Source organism: Gossypium arboreum, chromosome 11, assembly GCF_025698485.1.
Source record: "Gossypium arboreum isolate Shixiya-1 chromosome 11, ASM2569848v2, whole genome shotgun sequence".
NCBI lineage: Eukaryota > Viridiplantae > Streptophyta > Magnoliopsida > Malvales > Malvaceae > Gossypium > Gossypium arboreum.
The window spans coordinates 136,739,362-136,761,068 of NC_069080.1; the positions used below are offsets into that span (position 1 = coordinate 136,739,362).

At 33.4% G+C, this 21,707-nt stretch overlaps 1 protein-coding gene and 1 non-coding gene across 7 annotated transcripts; both read left to right on the forward strand.

Moving 5' to 3' along the window:
• Positions 1–1,146: 1,146 nt before the first annotated feature.
• Positions 1,147–6,037, forward strand: LOC108473539 (putative disease resistance protein RGA3). Of its 6 annotated transcripts, none has more exons than XM_053021840.1 (4): positions 1,147–4,782; positions 5,000–5,056; positions 5,265–5,354; positions 5,522–6,037. In XM_053021840.1, exon 1 carries the CDS (start codon positions 1,333–1,335, stop codon positions 4,036–4,038), a length of 2,706 nt encoding a protein of 901 aa, XP_052877800.1. In that variant the 5' UTR covers positions 1,147–1,332; the 3' UTR covers positions 4,039–4,782; positions 5,000–5,056; positions 5,265–5,354; positions 5,522–6,037. The 6 variants fall into 6 exon arrangements, with proteins under 6 accessions (XP_052877800.1, XP_052877799.1, XP_052877798.1 ...); XM_053021839.1 differs by having other exon boundaries at positions 1,147–4,778; positions 5,265–5,444; XM_053021838.1 differs by having other exon boundaries at positions 1,147–4,778.
• A 9,127-nt stretch (positions 6,038–15,164) lies between these two features.
• Positions 15,165–15,271, forward strand: LOC128284939 (small nucleolar RNA R71). Its single transcript, XR_008275357.1, has one exon. It is a non-coding gene; the product is annotated as a small nucleolar RNA R71 (small nucleolar RNA).
• The last annotated feature ends 6,436 nt before the right edge of the window (positions 15,272–21,707 follow it).

A 21,707-nucleotide genomic window follows, 5' to 3' on the forward strand; every position in this document is an offset into this window, starting at 1 on the left:
ACAAGAGAAGGGCAAAACCCTAACCCAAGCCACACTTGGGACGGTGAACACCCTACCCATCAAACCAATACATGGGATTTAAGTTAAATAATTTTTTTTAATAAAAGATATGATAGAATTTAAAACCTACTTGTGAAATTAACAATTTTCATTGATGATACATTAAATGCTAACCTTATTTTAAGTCTTTTTTGGGGGGGTTAATGCACTATTTGGGCTTGAATTTGGTAATTATTCTTATATTAGAGCTTGAACTTTTTTGTTTCAAGATAGTCCCTCAACGTGGCAATTGTTTACACATTGGAGCCTTTTTTTTTTATCAAGTTAGTCTCTGATATTTAATCTAAAAAAAAGTTCGAACTCCAATATGGGAACAATTACCAAGTTTAGAAACTAACTTGGACAAAAGAAAAGTCTAAGCTATGGGAACAGTTGCCTAATCCAGGTCCTAATATAAGAACAATTGCTAAGTTTAGATATTAACTTGAACAAAAGAAAAGTTCAATCTCGAACCCCAAAATGAGAATAAATTTGAAGTCTAAGTCTCAATCTGAGAACAATTATCAATTTCAAAAATTAACTTAAACAAAAAAAATTAATTCAAGCTCTAACATGAGAGCAATTGCCAAATTTAAACCCAAATATTACGTTATCAATTTGTTATTTTCTTTTGTTTGCCTAATCCATTTCACAATATGGGTTTACATAGTAAAACATTTTACATTCTTTTCGTATTGAAAAGTCTTGTTTACATTAAGGGAGTGTTAGTTTCTTGCAAAGTAAGATATTCTTTTATGCTTAATAAAGAAAAAGAACAAGATGAAAGAAAATTAGAGTTTGGGTCCTTGGGTTCATAATATCTAAACAGATATAATTGTTAATAAAAGAGATAAGTCATAATCTCTAAACACCTTGGATTCCATGGGGTTTGGCCCTTTTGACTTTTCCAGCTTTTTCATTAATTTTACAATGTCTCCAGCTTTTGAAGCTCTTTTCTCCCACATATTTCAATTATTTGTACGGATCCACATCGACAAATTTTGCTCAAGTTGATGTAATTGTGCAGAGCACCCACGTGTCCTCATCCCAACTTTGTCTCCATTGAGAAATTTGTGTCAAACATTACTCGGTGATGGTGGACCATTTCCCACCAATCAACATTACTTTTTATTTAATTACACTACTCGGTGGGTGGATGGTAACATCTATAAAAATACTCAAGTCTCTGCATTTATGGATCAACATCTGTGTTTCAACTTGTTCCAATCATTTTCATTTTCTTCTCTTGCAGCAATCAAGCACTTTTTGCTTTAATTTCAGTTTGAACCAACAATGGCCGAAGCAATTGCTTTCGACATCGCCACAGAGCTCATTACTAAGTTGAGCTCTCGTGCGCTCTCTCAAGTTGGACTGTGGTGGAATCTCAAACATGACATCGACGACCTCACACGCACTGTCCGTACTATCAAAGCTGTGCTTCTTGACGCAGAAGAGAAATCGGTGACCGACAATCTCATCAAAGTTTGGCTTGAAGAGCTGAAAGATGTACTTTATGATGCTGACGACTTGCTCGATGATTTCTCTACCGAAGCTTTGCGGAAAGATCTAATGGGTGGGAACAAGCTGACGAAAGAGGTACGCCTTTTCTTCTCAAGCTCAAACCAGTTTGCTTACGGTCTTAGAATGGGTGGTCAAATTAAGGCCATTAAAGCGAGGCTAACTCTTATCGGAAGTGAGGCCAAAAATTTCGGCTTCTTGGTGCGTGACCGCCCCATAGAAACCTCTTTCATGACTAAAAAGAGGCCGCAAACACACTCTTTTGTGCCTAAAGATAAAATAATAGGGAGGGATGATGATAAAGCGTCTCTTCTAAAACTCATGTTAGAGTTTGAAAGTGAAGAGAATGTTTACATCATTCCAATTGTGGGGTTTGGAGGATTAGGGAAGACTGCCTTGGCGCAGTTTGTTTATAATGATAAAATGGTCCATGATCATTTTGAATTGAAGATGTGGGTGTGTGTTTCAGATGTTTTTGATGTCAAAATAATTGTAGAAAACATTATCAAATCTGCAACTAATCGAGCACCAGATCAAAATCTTGAAATAGACCAATTGCAAAGACAACTTCGAGATATAATTGATGGGAAAAAATATTTGCTTGTTTTGGATGACATTTGGAATGAGGAGAGGGAAGAATGGGTTAGTTTAAAAGAGTTATTGGTAGGTGGGGTTAAAGGAAGTAGGATAATAGTAACTACTCGCTCTTCGAGAGTAGCAAAGATTACTAGTAAATGTCAGCCTTATGTTCTGAAAGGCTTGTCTGATGACGATGCTTGGTGCTTGTTCAAAGAAATAGCATTTGAGCAAAGATATGCAGACTCAACAAATTCAGCATTTGTGGAAATAGGGAGACAAATTTTGGAAAGGTGTGGTGGGGTTCCCTTGGTCATAAGGACGATAGCAAGTACATTATTTTACAAAGAAACTGAGAAAGAGTGGCGTTCTTTCAAAGATAATGAACTTGTTAGAATATCTCAAAACGAAGGTAAATTTCTACCTACACTTAAGTTGAGCTACGATCATCTCCCATCCCATTTGAAGCATTGCTTTGCTTATTGTCGCTTGTATCCAAAAGATCATGAAATTAATGTACAAACTTTAGTTCAATTTTGGATTGCACAAGGTTTCATAAAGCAATTAAATCCAAGCCAATCTCCTGAGGAGATCGGGTTTGGGTATTTTAAAAATTTAGTTGATAGAAGTTTCTTTCAAGAGGTAAAAAATGATGAAACTTGGTTTACAACATGTAAAATGCATGATTTAATGCATGATCTAGCTGAATCAGTAGCGGGGATAGAGAGTTGTGTTGTAGATTCAGATAAAATTGCAAGTAAGGTTAGTGAAAACTGTCGCCATATATCAATTAATCCTTCATTAATTCCTTTGCTTAAGGGAAAGAAGTTGCGAACCTTGTTATATATTTCAAACAACAGAGTTAGAAATTTGAGCGATGATGAAATTTGGGATTTGATAATTACACGTTGTAGATACTTGCGTGTATTGGCATTGAATGATTTAGGTATTGAGAAGATTTCACCCTCTATTTACAAGTTGAAACATTTGAGGTATCTTAATCTTTCTAAGAGTTTCTTTATTAAGATTCTCCCAGAGAGTATTTGCAAGATTCAGAATTTGCTTGTGCTGAAACTTGATGGGTGTTGGAAGCTTCAAGAATTGCCAAAGAAGATTGAAAAATTGGTGAATCTTACCCATCTTGCGTGTCGTGATTGTTTTGGTTTAACTCATATGCCACGTGGAATAGGGAAGCTGACTTCACTTGAGACGTTAAGCGAGTTTGTAGTGGATAAAGATGGGTCCCATGGCGGTGCAGATCTAAGTGAATTGAGACTGCTTAACAACTTAAGGGGACAGCTACAAATAAGAAATTTGGGATTTGTAAAAAATGCAAAAGAGAAGTTTAAGGCTGCTAATTTGAAAGAGAAGCAACATTTGAGATCGCTGAATTTATATTGGAATGCTGATAACGATGATGATGATGATGATGAGAAGTCACTTGAAGACCTCCAGCCTCATCCTAATCTTAAGGAGCTCTGGATTCGAGGATGGAGGGGTGATGCCAAGTTTCCAAGTTGGCTTTCTTTGCTCACAAATCTCGTCAAAATTAACATAAGAGATGGTAATTTCAAACATAACCCGTCCTTTGCTCAATTGCCTTGTCTTAAACATCTGCATATTGATAATTGTACTGAGCTGCAGTACATGGATGATAATAGCCCAAAAGGAAGTCAAGGAGAAGCACAATCATTCTTCCCATCGCTTAAGCTTCTTCGGCTCTGGGACTGCCCGAATATGAGGAGTTGGTGGAGGACCAAAAAATCAATCGATGATGATTCCAACGAGGACGACACAACTGTTATGGGAACATCAACCACGGCATTTCCTTGTCTTTCCTCTTTAGAAATTGAAAATTGCCCTTTGAGTCAATGCCGTTGTATCCTTCACTCGATGGTGAGCTAGAGTTGAAGAATACCAATTCAAGGCCGTTAAAGCAGACTATCAAGATGAACATCACTAGCAGGACCCCATCAAGTTCAACCTCTTCTCTTCCTCTCTCCAAATTAAAATCTTTCATTGTAAACAACATTGAGGGATTGGACACTCACACGCTAGATGAGTGCCTGCAACATCTCACTGGCCTTAAAACTTTAGAAATAAGGGATTGCAAGGAGGTTGATTTAGAAGGCATGCAATGGGAACGCCTTAAGAATCTCTCTGGTTTGCGGATTGATAATATTCCAAAGCTGGTGTCTCTCCCCATTGGGCTTCGACATCTTGTTCAATTGAAAACATTAGGAATTCGTAATTGCAGTGCATTGAGGTCACCCTTTCCTGTGTTCCAACATCTCACTTTCCTTGAATACTTTTCAATAAGCAACTGCAAGGAGCTGGAGTTATCTGCAGCTGGCATCCAAATATTCCAAGATCATACAAGCCTACGCTTTCTGGGACTTGAAAATATTCCAAAGTGTTGGCATCTTCCGGAGTGGCTTCAACATCTAACAAATCTGCAAGAGCTTTATCTCATTGATTTTCCCAACTTAACATCGCTTCCGGACGAGATGCGTTGCCTAACCAGTTTGGAGTATTTACACATAGAAGAAATTCCTCAGTTGGAGGAAAGATGTTGGAAGGACATTGGCGCTGATTGGCATAAGATTGCTCACATCCCCAAGATTATAATAAATGGGTTGATTCAGGTTGGTACGTCCTTGTTATTTATTTATTTTTTTGACCTTATCTTTTTTGAAGAAAAATAAGAGTGGTATATTGAATCTCCAAGTCAGGAGTGTGATGGCATTTTTCGTTCTAGTTGGATACTGTTAATTTCCTTATTAAAATATTATTCATTTGAAATCCCTTTGTTTTAATCCTACTTTTTACTTATCATCTTTCATAATATTTTTGCTGATTTGTGCAGTAAGGCATTGGAGAAAGGCATTTGTGAACTTCAATCATTTTTTATGCATAAAAAGAGGTGCTAATTTATCTAATTGCTTTTTTACATTTAAACCATAATAATAACTTGACAATTGCTTCTAATAATTTAATTCTAAAAAATCATTGATGTCGAGAGAGAGGCCTATGAGGCCTTCAAAATGGTTGTACTATATGCTCTGCTTTGTTCGTTTAAGCACCTACCTACGCTATTGGAGGCGTTCAAATTACAATATTCATTGATGCAGGGCACTCTTTTAGCTGTTTGGAATTCCAGCCAAATTTGTTATTGAAGGTCCAAACAGGAAAAAAAGGAAGATGCTTCAGAATATTTGGTGGTGAGGTTGAAGTTGATAAAATGTTTCATTATTTATATATCAACAGCATTATACTAAACACACATATGTGCAAATATAAGGCTGATAATGGTGAGCACTTTAGTTTTGAGGTGTAAATAAATAATGGGATTTGTAACATATTCTATGTTGGCATTTATAATTTTCAGGTTCATTGTTGCTTTTGGAAGAGTCGTTGTTCAAGCATGACAATTGCCAGACATATTGCATTTGAAAATTCATTTTTGCACTTTACAGGGAGCTTATTAAGAGCTTGATTCATAGTAGGGACACTGTCTAGAGTGTTAAATGTTGATTTTCACTTGCATAGCTAAAATGAGTTGATAGAGAACTTACTTAATTGTACAAAAGTGAAATTGCATCAGAGTTGGGAGAGAATTTACTTAATTGTACAAAAGTGAGATTGCATCAAGTGTTCAAAGAGTTAGGCTTAAATCATTTCTTTGTACTATGAAGTTCATAGTGAATTCATCTTTGGGTAAAATCCCGCAGATGTAGGACAAGTTCCGAACTGTGTAAACATCTTAATTGTACTATTTATTTTCTTTATTGCATAATACGTGCCTACTCAAGAAAAAAACACATTTATGTATTTTTAGTGTTCCAAACATTATTCAAATGAAGGGATGCACAATTGATTATGAGACAACAATTTTTTTAGACAATATTCCAAGGCTATGTTCAATTATGCTGCTTGGATTAGGACTTTTCCAAAAGATGTCAATTTTCTGGCTGTATATGACTTGTGTGTTGATGCGTATGTTGGCACACATCAAATTGCAAGTTGAATAACAGCTTGTAATTTGTTCTTGTCGTTTAAACAAAACACAAGGCTTTTCCTTTGGAATCTTGATGCGGCGAGATACTGCAATCCTCGAAAGGAAGGAATGAGATGGGCAATGGCAGGGGTGTTTCTTGGTGAGCTAAGGAAATCAAAGTCTCCTAGGAGGATTCTAGCCCATCAATTCCCTCTATATAGCAACAATGAACCTGCAAACTATAAATATCAATATACAGTATGATAAAATTGATCTCGTATAGACTGAGCAGTGTCAAAATGTAGAAGAAACACTTACTGTTACTAAAAACATAACTCCATATTTTGTGCACAAATGGTGGCCAAACACAAATCCGTTGTCTATGCTTTCTGATTCCAAGTTTAAGAAAGGGCCAAACATTGGGCATCCTTATCATCATCTGTAATAGTAAGAAATTCACATTCCCATTAGTGTTTACACCTCAAAACTCAATTCGAACTTGATCAAGTTTACTTTCAAAACATAACTTGATTCAAGATAAAAATCAACTTGGACTTCTTTACCTAGCAAAAGATGAACATGATTCTAAAAAATCCACGGTTTTCGAAGCCGGACCAATAGTAAAATTGATCAGGCCACCGATTCATTGGTTCAATCGGTGCAATTAAATAAATCATTAAAATATTCATAAAAAATAAAAACCTGATTCAATTGCCAGGTTCAACCAGTTTTTTTGCCCAATACAATCATCCATACCAGTTCTTGGGTCAATCGATTCAATGCCCTTCTCTGAACCAGAATCCTGGTCCGGCTCAAACAACCTTGACTAAACTTAAAAAACTATTTGTCTTAAGTTAGGATTTCAATTGGTATTTTCAATATTAGTTCAAAAAAGAAAAACCCTCAATGTAGACTTACAAACCATTCTAAGTCGGACATTAAGGTATTTAAATTCGGCTTACTCAATAGCCCAAGCTTGGCTAACCAATAATTAAACCGAATTCCGCTAACATTAGCAAAACCAAAACATGAAAATCTCAACTGTAAATAAGTTAGAGATCAATTTCAACCAAAAAGTGAAAAAACATGAAAGAAGCAATAGAAGTAGAAAAATAACTGGATTCCTATAATCATATAATCATTAATTATAGATGCCATTGGTTACAACCTCAAATATACAATGGACCCATTTCGTACAAACAACAAGATTGATCCAATGATTATCATCATGATGCATCAATTCTACACATCCACATTCAGTAAGGCTGCTTTTTCAATTTTGATTTGTAAAACACTAATGATTAATTAAGCAACTCAGATAAAGAAAAGGATGATGTTAATGTGCATATATAACCAGATTAGATAGATCAGAATTCTGATGCCGACACTTTTTATTTCTATAACTAAAATCATGGGATAGGAAAAATAGCTCAACCCTGAAGTAAATTGGAATAACCCTTAGCTGACATTTGTTCTGTAGAATTTGGTCAGGAAAAATAATCTTACCTATCGAGTTGATTTAAAATTGGACGATGGCACTTCAATCATTCTAGAAGGTAGAGTTTCTAGCCTTGGGGTACCAACCTCAGCCATTCCAAAGTCTGAATGAAGCATATCTACTCCGCTCCCTTCAACACCGGTCATTCTAGGAGTTAAGGATTACACATTCACCTGTTGTACCTCTGAATGTATAAATAAGTTTGTGTGCTTTTTTCCTGCCTTTGAGGGGGGGTTAAGCAGATAGATTAGCCCATGTGATGGTGCTTACGCCGTGTGTAGTTCTGATATGGTTTTAAGTCAACACAGCCATGACACACGGGCGTGTGGCCTACCCTTGTGTCTCACACAGGCGTGTGGATTACCCGTGTGGAAGTGGGCCAGGTCGTGTGAAGCACTGAAATAGCCTATTTTGTTCGATTTTGGCCTTTTTCTTGTACTTTTCACTTTCCTATGCTCATCCGGATATAAAACATGAAATTAAATAATTAGGAGCATCAAATCCACTAAATCTTAGAAGAATTCATTCAAAAACGCATTAAGAATGAGATTAAAATATGTTACTTTTATGGCTTATCAAATATCCCCATACTTAAGCATTTATTTGTCCTCAAGCAAAATCCTCAACTCCCAATTAAAATCAACCTTTCTCAACTTATAATTTTCATCAATGATGTTTTGTCATAATTCACAAATAGTCACACATTGATAATTCAACTAAAAGAACACTAAAAATACAAACAATCTAAGTCAACATTTCAAAACATGAAAACATAGGTATTTCCCCTTATCTAAGTAATTATCTTTAATTAAAAATCGACAAGAATTGACATCCTCACTAAAGATTCACTCAAATCATTCAAAGTGTTTAAGGTTTAGAATTAAGCACTCAATAGTCAACATGAAAAATCATTACTATAGGCTTGCATGAAAATCAAATCACCACCACTATAAAATGAGATGATACACAAATCAAAAAGTCTTTAGAGGGTTGTAATGGGGCTTGGGTTAAAGGTGTGGATAAAGGCTAAAAATGAGGGTTAAAATCGAGATAGAGTTGATAGATCACCAAACTAGAGAAAAATACATGCTGGATTATATCAATTGAAATATATTTGTCAAGAACACGAGCTTCTTCTCAATAATTGCATATAATTGTTCAAGCACTGTTCAAGCTCAATAAACATAGCGATGGAATAAACATGAATATAGATAATGATTTTGATTATTATTATTATTTTTTTAAGAACAAGTAATAACTTAACAAATGAAATAGAAGAACCTAGCTAGGTAATAAATCAAATCTAATCTCGACAAAAAGGGAATTAATAAAATGGGATAAATTCTTAATGAACCAAAAATGGTGAGATATGGGTTAACATTAATGGGATAAATCAAGAATGGTGTGGTAGGCTCAAAGGGGTTCACTAGGGGTTAATTGTGGAGGTAGGCTTTTATGGGATAAGTGGGTTAAAACCTAGGTGCCTTTATCATCTCAGTATATCAAATCAAAAGTGTGGTCTCAACATGTATAATCAATACAAGTTCTAGAATAACAGTTTAATATTGACACACTCATAACCAATAATAAAGTGAGCAGGAAATATATATGCTCTTAAAGGCTCAAAATCTCACAAAAATTAATGACTTTTGATGTTAATCTTACAAATTCCAAACTTCAAAGTAATACCTAAATTTAGGGAAATAAACTACAATTTTCAATTCTGAAAGTTGACTTATCATGCTTGATTCTGTAACACCTTAAAGTTCAAACCATCAATGCACAATTATCTATGAATTTAATCTAAAATATATGAAAAAATTACCTAAACAAAAGACATAATTCAGGGATTTCCTGATAATCATATAAATAACCTCCCCACACTTAATATGTACATTGTCCTCAATGTACAAATAGATATAAGCATGGTATAAACAGAATATCATAAGAGAGGGAGAAAACTGAAACTGCCCTGAATAGTGGATGAAAGTCCCAAAATAGTGAAAAACGGATTTGTAGGCAAAACTAAATGTGGAGCATGATTCTGAGTAACTGAGAAGAAAATAAACACAAATACTGAAGAGGATTAAGGGATTAGAACTCGATTAGGAACAATTATTGAAAATAAACATATAGTTCAAAATATAAAAGCAAAATAAACCTAAAAAGAAAAAGACAAATAAAAATAAAAATAAAAATTAAATGAAAGAAGGGTTTTTAATGGTGACACAGTAGTGTGAGGCCCGTGTTGGGCCACACGGCCGTGTCACATGCCGTGTGGCTGTCTTCGAGCTCATGTTCGATAAGAAATCAAGCCTAATTTTCATACGGCCATGGACACGCTCGTGTGTCCTGGCCATATGGTTCACACGGCAGTGTCGCATAGCCATGTACTATATCCTTCGCTTCTCCCATGACCGTGTAACAAGGCCGTATCTCGCACATGGCCGTGTGCCTCCCCTGTGTAATTCCTTGACTAGTTTTATAATTGAAAAAATTTAGCTCATTTTTCAAACGGCCTAGGATACGCCCTTGCGGGCTAGCTGTGTGGGGACACACGGTCATATCACACGACCTTGGAACTCATAATTGTGCCCATGTCAAGCCACACGGCGTAGGATATGCCTGTGTGTCTAGGTTGTGTGGGTAAAAAAAACTACACTTATGTAATATCCTGAATTAGGGCTTAATCGGAATAGTGGTTTCGTGACCACAAATCCGAGATAGAAATAATTATTTTATAATTATTTTTATTTTTATGATATGATTGCATGGTTGTGTGAAAATTTCGTGATGAAATCCTATGCCTAAAGTGCTTAAATTGAAATTACGGACTAAATCGAATAAGTTGCAAAACTTGCATTCTAGAAGTTTTTAGTATGAAATTGCTTTGAAATATTAATTAGGAGGTCTTAAATGGTACTTTGACCAATTTTAAGTTCGTGGACAAAATTAGGACATGGAAAGAATTTTTGGAAAGTTTAGTAGTAAGGGTATTTTGGTCATTTAGTTATTAAAATGAATTAAAAACAAAATTAAAAGCCAATTTTTGTCCATCTTCTTCATTAGGCCGAAATTTCAAGGGTTATCCATAGCTAGGGTTTGTTTCAAGCTTCCAAGCTCCATAGTAAGTGATTCCAAGCCCTGTTTTTAATGTTCTTTACGTTTTTGGAATCCCGGTAGCTCGATTAAGCTTATGCTAGCAATAATTCAACCTAGGGTTCATATTTGGAAAAATACCCATAGGTGAAATTTGTGTATTTTGATGTTTTATGATAAAATATGAGGTTTTAAATTATGTTAGACAACTTGTGCTACTCGGTTTTGAGTGAAATCGAGTAAAAGGGCTTAATCGATAAAAATACCTAATAGTCATAAGTACATGTTAGAGTGAGAATTTGATGTTGCCATAGAAGGGAAAAGTGATCAGCATGTTATGAAACATAAGAATAAGGGATGAACCTTAATTCCCGAGCCTAGGGGCAAAAGTGTAATTATGTAAAAGTTTAGGGGCAAAAATATAATTTGCCAAAGTTCGTATTAAATGCTGTTTTGATGAATGTATGTATTAAATAAGATTAATTTGGAATTATAGATCAAGAGAAACAAGATTCAAGTCGCGATCGAGGGAAAAATAAAGTTTACGAAGAATAGGCTTGATTGCAAATAATTTTATACCGAGGTAAGTTCATGTGTAAATAATGTAGCATAATTGTTATTTTTAAGTTATTGATGTTAATTATATGATATGCTGATTTTTATCATGAAATATATGCTTTGTGGTTATTTTCGAATAAAATGCAAATTATGTGTATGATTTGTTAAATATAAAGTGCTACCGAGTATTGGTTTCGGTATTTTACGGAAGATGGCAAGGATATGTGTTCGAGGAAAATCCCGTTTGAACCTTAGGAATAGATTAGGATACAAGTGACATGTCACTAGGATGGTTGAGCATCCGAACTCGTTGAGTTGAGTCCGAGTTCACTTATGGATGCGAATGTCCGAACTCGTTGAGTTGAGTCCGAGTTCGTGAGATGTAACTAGGCATCCGAACTCGTTGAGTTGAGTCCGAGTTCACTTATGGATGCGAACGCCCGAGCTCATTGGGTTGAGTCTGAGTTCGCTTATGGGTGGGTTACATGATTTCTTGATTACATATATGACACTTATGTGCAAATTATCCGTGTATCCGAGTTGTATTCTGATGTGTTCAACGGGTGAAATTTCTAGTGAAATGGCAGAACACTTAAGATGCAAGTGACATTTTGGTAAGTGTTGTGAAATGGACACTTTGGACAGGTATGTTCTTAACCCTTGGGTTGAAAATAGATACAACAATGATAAGGTGGTAAGATGATGAGTGATGTTTAGAAATGTGATATATGTTTTGGTGATACCATGTTAATGTTGTTTGATATAATTATATTGTTATGTTACTTGTTATTTGTATATGAACTTACTAAGCATTTATGCTTACTCCCTCTTTTTTATTCACTGTAGTTTTGAACAAGCCAGCTCGGGAATCGGGACAGGTCGAAGGTTCGATCACACTATCCGAAGGACTTTTATTTTGGTAAATGGCTTGTAAAACTTAAGTATGGCATGTATAGCAATATACCTATTTTGTGTAAATAATTTTGTGATATGGCGGTGATTGGTTGAGAAAATGCTTGATAATGATAAGTCATGGAAATGGCTAATTCCGATCATGTTTGATGTCATGGAAGGTTAATAGGTTATCTAGTCCATATAAACTCATGAGAAGATGAAATTTGCCATAAAACAAAATTTGACAGCAGCAGTGATGTAAATTTGAAAAATCACTAAAAATATTATAAATAGAATTAAATGATTAGTAAGTTATCAAATTGAAGCTTAATGAGTCAATTTTCATATGGATTGAACAAAACAGGCATATAAATTATACTTTATGAGATATTTGAATTTTTGTGAAACAGGGCCAGAGTGATTTCTGGATCCCCTTTTCTGACTTTAAAAATTCATAATAAATTGTAAAAAAATAATTAGAAGTCATTCTTTATATGTATAGATTCATTATTGAGTCTAGTTTTAAGAGAAACAAACCTCATAGTCATTGAAATTCTGTATAGAGATATATCTGATTCGTAATACATAGAGGTCAGAGCAGTCAAACCCTGAAACAGGGGAGACTTTAATTAATAAACTGTACTAATTGGCCCAACCAAAAATTATAGAAAAAAATTAGTAAATATATATATGAGTCTAGATTTAGGAAAAATTTACGGATCTTGATTTCGAGTTTCGTAACTCAAGATATGATCTTTCTTGTAACTGTGACGCGGGTAGCTAGAAAGCTGTGAATGTAGAAACAAATAATTTGAAGTTCTTAATTTGATAAATTATGTTCGGTAACCCCTCAAGCTCGAATCCAGTGACGGTCTCGGGCGTGGGGGCGTTACAACTTAAATACGAAAAGAAGTAAAAATAAACTAATTAGTAGTGTTAGTGCTTAGGTTGCCTCCAGAGAAGCGCTTATTTAGAGTCTAAGCCCGACTAACCTCTCATTCGCATGGTTATGGTGGTTCGAGGAGTTGAAACTTCTCATTCCTGCTATCAATCTTATCAAAATAAGGATTTAGGCGAGTACTATTTACCTTAAAAGTGCCGAATTTGGAATGAGTTACCTTGACTGTATCGTATGGGAAAATGTTGAGTATTGCAAAAGGGATTGCTCCATTAGGTTCAGAAGTGACAACACGAAGGTTTGCTTCATCTAACAGTACTTTGTCTCCAACCTTAAGTTGATTCGATTCACCTTTAAGTTTTCCATGGCACTACCTTGATTGATCGTGTATTCTCGGTTTCTCCTTAACCTGTGTCCGCCATTCATCTAGTTTCTCGATCTGTAGCCTTCGCTCTTCATGGATAGTCTTGTCATTACATGGACTAGAACGTGGCTCATTTGTACTTCTTGAAAGTTTTTCCTGCAAAGAGGGTTGAACAACAAGGTTACTCACATTAAAAGAACTTGTGTAATCATCTAAATCACTAGTTTTTCTGACAGAATCACGAGCTTGGAGTTTAATCATGCCATTGCCTACCCAAAGTATTAACTCACCTGTAACGACATTAATAATAGTCCTAGTAGTTGCTAAAAAGGGTCGTCCTAAAATTAAAGGAATGTCGTTATCCTCATCCATGTCTAAAACAACAAAGTCCACTCGAAATATAAATTTGCCGATTTTAACAAGCACATCTTCAATTATACCCCTAGGAAATCTAATGGTTTTATCAGCCAATTGAATGTTCATCCTAGTTTGTTTGGGTCCCAAGACCTAGTTGTTTAAACATTTTTTAAGGCATAACATTAATACTTGCCCCAAAATCAGCTAAAGCATTGTTAACATTCAAACTACCAATTAAAGAAAGAATCATAAAACTCCCTAGATCTTTCAGTTTATTGGGTAGCTTGTTTTGTAGAATAGCTAAGCAAACTGCATTTAACTCCACATGTGATGACTCATCTAACCCCCTTTGGTTTGATAAAAGCTCCTTTAAAAATTTAACTGCGTTCGGCATCTGCGAAAGAGCTTCAATAAACAGTAAGTTAATATGTAATTTTTTTAATTTTTAAGAAATTTACCAAATTATTCGTCCGTGTGGTCTTTCCTTATCGCATTGGGGTATGGCACACGAGGTTTAAACTCTTTGCTTACCAGTTTCTGTTTATCATTGCTTACCTCAACCTTACCTTTACTTACCACAAGGTCTTACCTCGGTTCTGGTTCTAGTTCAACTAACCCTTCTTCATCTCGAACAGTAATCGCGTGGAGTTGCTTTCTTGGGTTAGTCTCGGTGTTGCTAGGCAAGCTACCTTGTGGTCTTTCTGAGATTAGCTTAGCAAGTTGATCTATTTGAGTTTTGAGTCCTTGAATCGATGCTTGCTAATTTTTAAGCGCTGTTTCGGTGTTTTGGAAACGTGTTTCTGACACCGATATGAATTTCGTTAGCATCTCTTTAAGGTTCGGCTTCTTTTTCCGCTGGTAATGTGGTTGAAAACCTGGAGGAGGTTGTGGTCTTTGATTACCTTGACCACCCCAAGAGAAGTTGGGATGGTTCCTCCAACCTGCATTGTAAGTATTACTATAAGTGTTATTTTGAGGTCTAGAATTGTTACCTATATAGTTGACTTGTTCGTTCGTAATGCTAGGGTCGTAGGCTAGGCATTTTGGATTATTCATTCCTCCTCCACTTAGGTCACATTGTATCACTGGATTTACCTGCGTAGTACCATATAAACCATCAATCTTTTTATTCAAAAGTTCTATCTGGTTTGATAATACCATGTCGATGTTGAAAACACTAGCGGCTTTTATTGGCTTTGTCCTCATAACTTGCCACTGATAATTATTCAGTGACATCTCTTCAATGAACTCATAAGCCTCTTCAGGTGTTTTGTTATTCAGGGTACCGCTGGTAGCTGCATCGACCATTTGCCTTGTTGAGGGGTTCAAACCATTGTGGAAAGTTTGAACCTGTAGCCATAAAGGTAACCCATGGTGAGAGCACCTTCTCAATAAATCCTTGTATCTCTCTCATGCATCATATAGTGTTTCTAAATTCATCTGCATAAAAGACTAGATATCATTCCTCAATTTAGGCGTTTTAGCCGACGAAAAATATTTAAATAAAAATTTTTCAGTCATTTGTTCCCAAGTAGTGATTGACCCTTATGGTAAAGAGTTCAACCACTGTTTAGCTTTGTTCCTCAGTGAGAAAGGAAATAACTGAAGGTAAATGGCATTATTAGAAACGCCATTTATCTTAAAAGTATCGCAGAATTCCAGAAAGTTGACCAAATGAGTGTGTGGATCTTCATCATGCAAACCATCAAACTGAACAAACTGTTGAATCATCTGTATAGTGTTAGGTTTTAGTTCAAAATTATTTGTAGCTATAGCAAGTCTAACAATACTCGATTCGGTCCCAGTTAAATTGGGCTTGGCATAATTGTACATAGTACGAGGAGCAGGATTTGGATTTGCAAATGGTACAAGAGGTAGCGGATTATTATGATTTTCAACCATCTCCTCAGTAATATTGGTATCGTCCTCTTGCTCTTCCTCTATAAACTGTAGGTTTCGCCTTATTTCTCTTTGATTTCTACGAGCTGTGCTTTTTATCTCATTGTCAAATAGCAAATGTCCTGACGGGTTCCTTCTAGTCATAAACTAGAGATTCCTGCTAGAAGAAAATAAAAGAAAAATTAGTAATAGTAATAAAATAATAAAAATAAGAATAAATTGCAATAAAAATAAAAATGGCTAAAGTAATAAAAATTAAGCGTTCCTAATATCTTAGTCCCCGACAACGGCGCCAAAAACTTGATGATCGTTTTATGAACACTAAACTAGACTACGATCACGACAAATGCAAGTGCACCTATCGAATGGTAGTATAGCTATGGCGAGTCCAGAGTATCGTATCCACAAGGACTAAAAGCACTAGTATTAGCTCTTTTTCTATTATTTAGCCTAAAAAAAAAAGGGAATTCTTTTAATCTAAAAATTAACTAAACTAATTAACTAATGAACGCAACAGAGAGCGAATTAAGAAAAATATTTGAAGAAAACTTATAAAGAGGATAATACCCAAGAAAGAATCCACCTAGACTTCACTTATTATTCTGACTCTAAATCAGACGATTTATTCTCTTGTTTTGATCCGTAGAAATCCCTAAATTATGTTAGTATCTCTTTCGAGACTAAGAACAACTGACTCTAGGTTGGTTAATTGAAATATCTTTCTAATTAAAACCCTTATCGTCACATTAACTCGATCTATGGATTCCCCTATTAGATTTGATTCTAATCCAACAGATTTACATCATCCTATTTTTATGATTGCATGCAACTCCGCTTAATTATGCTAGATCTACTCTTAAACAGGGACTTTTGCTCCACTGAATAAGCACATCAAATTTGGATTAATATCCTGAAAATATTAAAGCAAGGATTAAGAACACATAATTAAGAACAAGAACAAGTATTTATCGTGTAATTCAGATAATTAAATAATAAAATCCATACTAGGTTTCATCCTCCCTAGGTATTTAGGGAGTTTAGTTCATAATATAAAAGGAAAACATCTCAAATTTAGAAAAAAAACAAGACATAAAAAACCCAAATAAACTTTGAGAGAAATTTGAATGGAGATCTTCAATCTTGAAGTGGATCTGCCTCCGAGATGATTCCAACGGCTTTCTTCGAGTATTTTCTGCGTTCTACTCTCCGTCCCCCCTTTTGATCCTCTTCTAAGGTGTTTATATAGACTTCAGAATGCCCAAAATAGCCCAAAATTAGCCTTTTCTGAATAGAATTAGACTTGGGCTCGACAGGGACACGGCCTTATGCCACACCCGTATGGTGGTGCTCAGGCCGTGTGTAGTTCTAATATGGTTTGAAGTTGACATGGCCATGACACACGGGCGTATGGCCTACCCGTGTGTCTCACACGGGTGTGTGGATTACCCGTGTGGAAGTGGGCTAGGCTGTGTGAAGCACTGAAATAGCCTATTTTGTTCGATTTTGGCCTTTTTCTTGTACTTTTCACTTTTCTATGCTCATCTGGATATAAAACATGAAATTAAAGGATTGAGAGCATCAAATCCACTAAATCTTGAAATAATTCATCCAAAAATGCATTAAGAATGTGATTAAAATATGTTACTTTTATGGCTTATCAGAGTTCTAGGTTTCAGTTTGTTACACACTAAGCTTTATAGCTCACCCTTTTGTTTAATCTTTGACTTTTAAGGTAATCTTTGAGTTTGGGATCGGATGGTGCGTGGGAGCTTGGATTGTTTTCTCGATTAAATAAATAAGATGGTTTACGTCTATTGCTTTTCTGGACTTTTTGGACTGTAAAGTTGTTTATGGACTGGGTTTTTGGCTATCCTTCTTTTTGGATTTGATATTTTTAACATTAGACTGCATAATCATAGGAGGTATCAAACTAAACTTTTGTTTTCAAAACTAAGAAATCTGAAATTTCTGCTGCAACGATTAAGTAATCACGTATTTTTCTGTAAACAAATATTTGGTTTTTAACAAATGTTTGCCTTAGTATTGGAAATGATCTGCCAATGTTAGTACTTTCAAAACATGCAATTTTGAATTCAAATTCTGGGTTTTAAATAGGTGTTTTCAGACTTTGGTTTTTCTAAACACCTATGAGAGTTCTGCCATTTTTTATGCTTTCGAAACATATACTGAGTTTGATTAAAACAAAAGCTTTTGAACAAGTTGATATAAATATTCCTCAATATCCGGGCATAACTTTTATACCGGGTTTAGGGTATTACACAATTACTCATTCTTGCTATAACCTTATGACGTTATCATTAAAAAATTCATGTTGTGATACTTTGTCAATTAAGTTTTACTTTTATAGGCCTCCACAGCCTAATAGATAATTTTTTAGTGGACTTATTCTTTGACATACGGGTGAAATAATTATCTCAACTTGGTAAACAATTTTGGTTTTCATTTTACTTTTTGGTTTTATTGGAAGCTGATTCAAGGTTTTGTGCAATCAATGGTTGTAATCCTTCTTTGAACGAGAGAGAATTTGAAACAGATTGAAGTGTAGATTTGACTTATTTTAATATAAGCAAGCACTATGATAATTTTTAGGTGTTTGGGGTCTTTCATTTCTCTTGGGGTTTGGTTGTGAGGATGAAAGATGATTTTTTTTAAAAGAGGTTATGCTTTGCAATTTGTTATTATTTTACCTTTGACATGGGTTTCATATACTTTGTTATTATTTTTATGATTTGTTATTATATTTTAGTTGTCATTTATTTCATTTAGGTGAGATTTAATTTAAGGTGTTTTGGGTATGAGTAAGGTGTTCTATTAACTATAATATCGTTACCTCATTAGGGTTTCGTATGTATGTAAACAATAAATTAAAAATTAAAATTTTCTAACGAAGCAGTCATGTCCTATTAATCATTTAACTTAGATGTATTACTTTATTTTGAAAAATTAACTGAAGATATTAATGTTAATAATAAATAAAATGCCACTACTGTTAATAATATATATTAACACATTTGATCACCTATATATATGTATGTATATATGTATGTACACCTTGTAGAAACATGATTATAGATAAACGATAACACAATGGTAACATATAGAATTTATCAACAGTTATTAGCTCTCCATATAAACGTTTGAATAGCCTTATGTTACCATACATACATATATATATATATATATAATGATGCTAAATTTATAATAATAATAAAATATCTCACCATAACAACTCATAAACACCATTAGTGTTAACAATAATAAAGTTTAACTAATGAAAAAAGTTATAATAATATGTAGTGTTGATGGTAATATAAAATGAAAATCATGAACCCCACTTACAATAAACAAATATATGTTAATAATATATATTAACACATATATCAGCAATATTAATAGTAAGAGTATAGTTAATTGTTACCAATGTGAAGTTAAATTACCAATGCTCAATGCATGGGTTATCCTATTACATGGCTCTTGTCTCTATCTAATTTTAACAAAAACGATGAGCCTTTTGAGAAATTTGTGCTAAAAATTGTCACTTTGTGTGCCATGTGGTCATGTCCGACCAATTAACATTACTTTTTTTTTTTAAACATACTAATTCTAAGAAAACAAGAAATTTCTTGATAAAAAGTTTTATCGTATTCGACAACAAAAATTATAAATAAAGACTCTCCCTTAATTAATTAAGTTTTAATATAAAATGAATACTTTTTATTTAATTATATTAATTGGTGGGTGGTCGGTCACTTCTTCAAAATACCATAGATTCTTGCATGTAAAATGTCTAAAAAATCGATAGTCAAATTGGTCACACTATTATTTCATTGATTCAATTAGTTTATTTAAATAAATAATTTAAAATTTTAAAAAATAGTTCAACTAATTTTTTTTTTAATTCGGTTCATATCGATTTGTGATTCAATTGGTCTGAAACTGTTTTTTAGATTAGTACCCCAATTGATTCTCAATCCAATCGATCCGATCAGTCAATTTAATCTATTCAGACAACCATAAAAAAATCAATCATGCAAACATGAATACTATTTAAATTTTAAAATATTTTAATTACTATTATACCAATAAGATTTATTTCAATTTTAAATTGGTTTATAAAATTTAATATATTTTAATTAATATTATATCAATTTAGTTTGTCTAATTGTCAATTTAAGCTTTAAATAACAATATAAATATGATAAGGATGGTTTAAAATTTTAAAAAATGTGTACTCATTACATTGATAATATAAATTTAATGTGTTAAAAATATGACAAAAATAATAAAAATATTTTTAAAACACGTTAAATTCAGATTATCAAATTATGTATATAATGATATTTGCATTTTACAATTTCATCAATGTGTTTGATGGTTGAATAGTGCTTGCCTAAGTTTTTTTTCTTTCTTTTGTGCCTAAATTTTAATATAGTTTCTCATAATTAACATATGGAAATAAATCGTGCTTTGTATGCATTCATCAATCGTGCAAACATGAAAATGACATAAATAATAAATGTGTTATAATTTTTTAAATATATATTTATATTTTTATATACAATTATTTTTATTAAATATTCTCAAATTATTATTTAAATTTTAAATTAGTTTGTAAATTTTAAAATATTTTAATTAAGTTTTTAAAGTGTTAGTATTATATCAATAAAACTAATATATTTTTATAATTGTCAATTTAGGCTTTAAATTTCAATTCTTGCAAATTCATCACATTAATAACTTGATTCTAACATATTAAAAACACGACAATATTATAAAATTTTAGAGTATTATTTCTTTTTCTTTTAACACATTAGATTCAAGTTGCCTATCATATTTGAGCAAATATTTAATGCTCGAGGTAATGGTTAAATTAATAGGAAAATGAGATAAATCTCAAAACTGTACATGAACTTTGGCCTAATGTGTAATTTTATGCATGAAATTTTGATTTGATCCAATTCTCACAAATTATTAACACAATTATTGAGATAACAATAGTTTTTGTTTATATATTATATATTGCATAAACAAATAATTATATTTATCCATTACAAAAAATAAATAGATGTATTTATTTATTTAAATGTGTATGATTGAATCAAAATTAAAGTTTCATATATGTGTAATTGCACCAAATCAAAGTTCATGTATTAAATTGCACAATAAATCAAAGTTCATTATAATTTTGAGATTTATCCTGGAAAAATCAAATTGGTATGATTATGAAATCTTGAGAATTCAATTAGAATGTTTTGAAATTTAAAATCCAATTTAAAATTTAGGTTATGATTTGCAAATGTATAGTGCAACTAATCATTTTATATGTTTTTATTTTATTTATTATTATATTTTAAAGGGAATTTATTTTTCATACATTACCGGTGAAGTTTAAAAACTAAACAAACAAAGTTAAATGGGTGGCACATACCTTTTAAGGTGAAGTAAAATCATTTATTTTTTTGTGAATTACAATAGGAGGGCAAAGCCATACCAACAACGCAACTAGCACAATTTGAACCCAAGCCACACTTGGGACGGTGAACACTTTACCCATCAAACTAACACACGGGGTTCAAGTTAAATAATGTTTTTTTAATTACAGGTGTGATACAATTTAAAACCTACTCGTAAAATTAAAAATTTTCATTGATGATACATTAAATGCTAACCTTATTTTAAGTATGTTTTTTGGGGGGTTAATGCACTATTTGGGCTTGAATTTGGTAATTGTTCTTATATTAGAGCTTAAACTTTTTTGTTTCAAGTTAGTCCCTCAACGTGGCAATTGTTTACACATTGGGGCCTTTTTTTTGTGCAAATTTGTCTATGATATTTCATCTAAAAAAGAGATTCGGGCTCCAATATGGGAATAATTACCAAGTTTAGAAACTAACTTGGACAAAAAAAAAGTCTAAGCCACAGGAACAGTTGCCAAGTTCAAGTCCTAATATGAGACAAATTGTTAAGTTTAGAGATTAACTTGAACAAA